The 6,624-nt window shown below is 35.5% G+C and overlaps 1 protein-coding gene across 1 annotated transcript; it reads left to right on the forward strand.

Moving 5' to 3' along the window:
• The first annotated feature begins 2,122 nt into the window (after window positions 1–2,122).
• Window positions 2,123–5,315, forward strand: LOC113703105 (isoleucine N-monooxygenase 2-like). The gene is made up of 2 exons (XM_027224349.2): window positions 2,123–3,115; window positions 4,683–5,315. The coding sequence occupies exons 1-2, from the start codon at window positions 2,123–2,125 to the stop codon at window positions 5,304–5,306; spliced, it is 1,617 nt and encodes a 538-aa protein (XP_027080150.1). The 3' UTR covers window positions 5,307–5,315.
• The last annotated feature ends 1,309 nt before the right edge of the window (window positions 5,316–6,624 follow it).

Here is a 6,624-nt window from a genome sequence, read left to right on the forward strand (position 1 = left end):
TCTCCAACAAACTTGGTGCCTTTCCAAAAAAATGGCTCACAACGAGTCGAATTCTTCTAATTGGATCTTCATTTCGCTGTTAGATCACCCTATTTGTGAAATTTATAAAATCTGAGTACAGTCTATCACGGTCAGGAACATCCTTGTACCCTAAGAAATATAGATCAATTTCAGGAAGCAAAACAAAAAGGTTTCTCCGTCTTTTGGACAATACTGGGGTGACTGCAGCACTTTTTGTGTAGAAACATGAGAGGATATAGAGCAGTACATAGTCTGGAAGTGCACTGAACCTAGCAACGTTACCATCATCTTCTTGGGTGGTATTAAGCACCTTGTTGTCTGGAGGATCAGCCATCTGGGCGTTTATTTTTATTTCTTCTTTTTTCTTTTCCTTTTTTCAAGTTTCTCAGAGATTATGAAACTGTAAGGCTCAAAACTAGAAGGAATCTTTTCTTTTATTCAGAGAAGATAGGTACCAAAATTATCTAGTCTATAATTGCACAAATTTGCAGAATGATACCAAAGCAATCCTAGAGAAAATTGACACCAGAGAGATCAAGAAAAACCTGGTTTTTTGCTGGATTTTTTTGGAACACTCTCCTTACAATCTGCTCAAGGGCTGCTCAAGGACTGGTTAGCAGACTGCAACAAAGATTACTGACATGATAGAGGGAGGGAAAAGAAATGTGGGAGAAGAAGAAGGAGATGGGTGGCAGGCGGTGGGGATTGATGATGGAGGGAAGAGATATCTAAATTAAGTTCTTAAAATACCCCCGTTTAATTGGTCAATGAGGAGTTTGATCGATTTTTCATGGTGGCGCTACCGTAATGATCCTTAATTGGAACCATAACATAAGTTTAGGGATCAAATTGATCAAAAATAAAAGTTAGAGATTAAATCGATATTAACAAAAAGTGTGGGGACGCATTTGAACATTTTCCCTAGATAAAACAGGAACTCATTCTCAAACACTTGCAGTGACAATGTGGTATTCTGTTCCACGCAGGCTACCTGATGAAATTACAAGTGGAGTCTGAATAATAATTTTTTATTATAAAGCACTTATCATGCTAATGATATCATAAATATTTCTTCAAAATCTTGATAAAAATCTCAAAAAGCACTTCATATTACCACAACACATTTCATTTGTCCTAAAGTGTGCCATATTTATCAAATTAGTTTAAATTAAACGGCAAATCAAACAGTAACAAAAAAATAAAAATTGAAGGAAGGATAGCAACAATCTAATTTTGATAAAACTTAGTCAAACTAATACTATACAAATTCTTGCATGACTTGTAGCATAGGTTTCAAATGTTTGTAATTAGGGGTTTTAATTGCAATAACTAGTGTAAAATAATACCAATTTGGAGAGTTTCTAGGGATTGAAAAACCTTTATTTTTTTTTTGTCTTTCCTTTGTGGTAAAATCTAATAAATGAATAGTAAAGTTTTCAAGTATTTCTTTTAGTGTCGACGTTCATAAATGATTTTGTAGAACAACTCAACTAATTTATAGTAAAATCTATTTCATTTAAAAGTTAATTTATTTTATTTTCACATAGACAAAATATTAGATGATGAACTTAATTTACCCATAATATGTATTGCTTATATTTAGTGCTGTTACGAACTTATTTTGTTGAAAAGAGATGCTGCATGGACAAAATATGTGTTGTTCCTAAAATCCAACTTGGCTAAGTTCCTTGTTCATCAAAAGACTTTTAAAATTCTACTTTGGTGACGGTCAAGAGATCAAATCCCTGAATATCTAGATTTTCCTAAAAATTTTGCCAGTGTTTCCCTTTGACTTCTTTAAGTCGCTTCCCCAGTATAGGAGTAGGTATAAAAATAAAAAAAATTTCGCCAGTGGATCCCCCTTCGACCTCCTTAGGACCGTGTACGTAAAAAAATGAGGTCCCTTGTTCAACCGGGACAGTACTGCAAAGTCATAAATATGTGACCGCTAGCAACAAGTCTCTTCTATAAAAGCTCGCATGATCGCATTCTTTAGTCTTTACAGACCATCAACAACAATTACCTACACCCCATCTTAGACTGTGTGATAAGAATAAACAAGCTTACATAGCCTAATAACCTTTTCATACTGTCTTAAGTGATGAATTGCACATCCGGTCTTCGTGTTGATTCAAGCTTGAGATTTACCTCAATGTCATGCATCCCATATTTCTCAGGATTCATGGCTCTGGTTTTGTTGGTCTTTACAATGGGCAAATGGATAATGATTTGTCTAAAGAACAACAAACCTCGATTCCCTCTCCCTCCTGGCCCAAAACCCTTGCCTTTCTTTGGTTGCATTTTCCAGATGCTGAGAAACAGGCCAACACATCGATGGATATACAAAGTCATGGATGAAATGAATACCGAAATCGCTTGTTTCCGCATTTTCGGTGTTCACATCATTCCTGTCACTTCTTCTGAACTCGCTCGCGAGTTCTTCAAGAAACACGACTCGATTTTCTCCAACAGAACTGTTTGCATGTCTGCAGAACTTAGTAGTGAAGGATTCTTGACGACAATCCTTTCTCCTTTGGGCGATCAATACAAGAAAATGAAGAGAATGATCGTTTCCAGTGTGCTGTCACCTGCTAAACACCAATGGCTTCATAGCAAGCGAGCAGAGGAACCAGATCATTTGGTTAACTATGTTTACAATCAGTGTAAGGACGACGCCACTTCTGGGCTAGTGGACATAAGATTGGCTACGCGACACTACTTGGGAAATGTGATTAGAAAGATGATTTTCAACAAGAGATTCTTCGGGAAAGGAATGGAAGATGGAGGACCAGGTGCTGAGGAAGTTGAACATGTTAATGCACTCTTCAAACTCCTTGCTTATATGTATGCATTTAGCTTATCCGATTACATGCCCTGGATGAAGATTTTTTATTTTGATGGCCACAGAAAGGTTCTTACCATGGCCATTGCATGTGTACGAAGGCACCAAGATCCTGAAATTGAGAAAAGGATTAAAACGTGGGAGAGTGGCCTGAAAAATGAGGAAGAAGACCTTCTGGATGTCCTAATCAGGCTCAAAGATAACAAAGGCAGACCGCTCTTAACAACTGAGGAGATCAGAGCACAAATTACTGTAAGGAATCCTCTATCCTGATGCTTGGTTGCATAAACAATTTCTTAAAAAATGGGATAAATTAAAGGGATAATTTCAGAAACCTCCTTTGAGGTCTCTAACGATTTTAGAAAGCTCCCCTTAGCTTTAAAAAATTACACTTACCTCCCTTACTTTCACTATTTATGCTTCAAAAGAGGCCTAGTGGGCTACCAATTCCTTCAAATATCCTAAACTACATTTTTTGTCAAAAAGATAAAAAGGAAAAATAAAGAGTTTTGTTGATTGCCTTTATTTCAACACCAAAACCAACAAACTCTTTTTGCCAAAAATAAAAGTTTGGAAAAAAGTTCAACTATGATGATTGCCTTCTTCCAAGCAACACCACCACAAAAGCCAAGCAAACACTCCAATTTAAATCAAAATAAATTCCAATAATTCTAACAATCAAAACACTAGAACCTAATTTTTGTCCAGTTGCTTCAACTCCTACATTTATTACACAAGTCAATTAAATCCGTTACTTGGTGTTAAACTGGATAAAACTCAACCTCAAATTTTACCCAAAACTAACACTTCATCAACAATTAATAGCGCAGCTCTTTTGTCTTCCTCTCTTTGCAGCCTCCTTTATTTTATTTTCAACCACCCATTTCTAAAGCCCATCCATCCCCTAAATTCTTGACTTTTGACATCACTAAGTTTTATCACCCATAATCAACCGACATTGGATAAAATAAATAGACGCAGAAAAATTAAACCCATTACACTTCGAATTAAAAGGATAAAAAGGATGAATCTAATCATATTTGCAAAAAAGAGATAAGAATAGAGATAAAAAGAAGAAGAAGAAGGGAAGGAGAGAGATAAATACGGGCAAGGGATGATAGATAGAATTTAATCTTGAATTGGAGAAAGAAGAAAGAGAGAATAAGTCAATTTTTGGTTTTTCTTGAAATAATTGATTTTGTGGGGGGGGATTCTATTTGAAAACCGAACAGTTAAAAATAGTACTTAACAATTTGGAGATTCTACTAGGAGTTATCAGGGATCAAACGTGGATAGACTGACAGAAGAATAAAAGCTGGTACAAAATCAATCGTAGGGAGTATATTCCAAAACGCCCCACATCGTTGGTTAGTAGAACTTAAGATAAAATAACGCACAAAAGGTGACGTAAAAACATGTCCTCATCAAATGATGTGCAGAAGATGAGAAGATGATGTAAGATGAAATCATCTTGTTCACTCACGTTTTAATGACGTGGTTTTTGTGTGCTCAAGCAATTTGTTGATTAACTGAAATCAGAAAGGATGGAATCTCGACGTAAAACCATGTCCACATCAAATGATGTACAGAAGATGATGTAAGGTAACATCATCTTGTTCACTCACGTTTTAATGATGTGGTTTATGCGTGCTCAAGCAATTTGTTGATTAACTGAAATCAGAAAGGATAGAATCTCAATGAGCCTTAGTCACCACCAAAATGCAACTTGCAATATGATGTTGTAGTAGAGAATCGGCTATTGAATTTGGAAAATAAGGATTATTTGTTTCACTTTTAACTTTACTGTGATGCTCCACAGGAACTAATGTTTGCAACAGTCGACAATCCATCAAATGCTGTGGAATGGGCATTAGCAGAGATGCTAAATCAACCTGAAATGCTTCAAAAAGCCACAGAAGAGATAGACGCCGTGGTTGGAAAGGATAGACTTGTTCAAGAATCTGACCTTGCGAGGCTGAAATATGTGAAGGCCTGCGCAAAAGAGGCCTTTCGGCTCCATCCATATGCACCCTTTAATGTTCCTCATGTATCTACTCAGGACACAGTTGTTGGTGGCTACTTCATGCCGAAAGGTAGCCATGTTATCCTGTGCCGTCCAGGACTTGGCCGTAATCCTCGAATTTGGGGGGATTCGCTAAAGTTCAAGCCTGAGCGCCACATGAATGACATGGATGATGCTAGAATGGATCTGAACGATCCAGAATTAAACATGTTTTCCTTCAGCACTGGAAGACGTGGATGTCCGGGAGTCCTTCTGGGTTCCACACTCACTGTAATGTTGCTGGCCAGACTTCTTCAATGCTTTAACTGGAAGATTCCATCAGGTCTTTCGCAAATTGATTTAGCAGAGGGAATGGATGCTGGCTTCCTTGCCAAACCTCTCTTTGCAGTTGCTGAACCACGATTCCCACAGTTCAACTAGGATGTTACATTCTCAACGATTTAACTTTTTCTGTATGACTTCATGTCTACTCTCTATCATATTATTATTAATGTCATGTTTTCACTTTTGCGATGTACCAAAAAAAGAATCATATTTAAATCAACAAATGTTTTCTATTTTTTGTAATTTAAATAAGTAACTTTTACCGTTCCTAATGCACATCTACTAAGTCAATAATTTGAATACCACAGCTAAATATAATAATAAGATGTTTCTATGAAAAGTTGGATTCTCAAAAAGGAACTCTATTTTTGAGATAAAAAGATTACAAAATACGGTATTGCCTAGTTTCTACTCTAGGCAATTAAAATGAAGTGACAAATTTATAATCATCATGAAATTGTAAATCAGAAGTTTTAAAATAAGAACAATTGATTAAATAATTATTAAGCGAGATTTAAATTATAATAAAAAAATTCCAAAGCTAAAAACAAGTGTTATTACTTGTCCTCAACTTGCAAGTTTTTAATTAATTCTTTTCATATTTAAAGGACTAAATTTGTGAAAATTGATAGCATGCATGACTAAATGGGGTTGTTTATGAATTCTAATGTCAATGTGAAATAGGATTATAAAGCGAAAGGATGTGCTTTCAGAAGAGCAAAATGATTCAATGGGATCTTAGTACCTCAAGGGATTTGGAATCAACTTGACTATGCATATTTATGTGTTAGAACAATCCTTGGGGAGATGTGGACAATTAAATGTCCAGATGTTTGAGTTTTGTCTCTGCATGAAGCGCTAGAACTCTTTTTTTTAAAATTTTTTTTTAAAATTTTTATGTTAACATTCCATTCCGATCTGTTTTGTTACAAATTCGCTTCGCTTCTACCATGTCGTTATTTTTTTTAGGTAAAAGAATTAATTACATTGAATAGCATCCATCAGTCACTAGTAGCAAACGCCTACAAACACATAACTATAAGCTAGTCACAAGTTATACACTTCTAATTAATGTCATGTCATTTTCTTTGTTTAGTTGAACATTATAAATGAGATTAGCTAACACCTTAAGAATATATAGGAGAGTAATATTTTGCAAATTTTACTTACATAAGGAATTTGTGTACTTAAATAAGGGGGGCTAAACTAATTTTTATCATGTTAACCCAAAAAAATAAAAAAACGAGCGACTAAACCAAGAATTAGATGAAATAGTCAAGCGAGTTTCAATCGGTTTCAATTGGAGGGTCCTTTGATACCATCGTGGACAGGCCGGTTTCATCATTATTTTGAGGAGATATTGTTGGTTTTGGATAATTTCATATGGTGTTATCTAGGTTGTAATTGCAATCAA

This window comes from Coffea arabica, chromosome 8e, assembly GCF_036785885.1.
Source record: "Coffea arabica cultivar ET-39 chromosome 8e, Coffea Arabica ET-39 HiFi, whole genome shotgun sequence".
NCBI classification, from domain to species: domain Eukaryota; kingdom Viridiplantae; phylum Streptophyta; class Magnoliopsida; order Gentianales; family Rubiaceae; genus Coffea; species Coffea arabica.

Excerpts from the sequence above, each read along its gene's own strand:
- LOC113703105 (XM_027224349.2), top strand. The coding sequence starts at position 2,123 with ATGAATTGCACATCCGGTCTTCGTGTTGATTCAAGCTTGAGATTTACC. Across the intron at positions 3,116-4,682 it reads AGATCAGAGCACAAATTACT|GAACTAATGTTTGCAACAGT; the intron begins GTAAGGAATCCT and ends GATGCTCCACAG.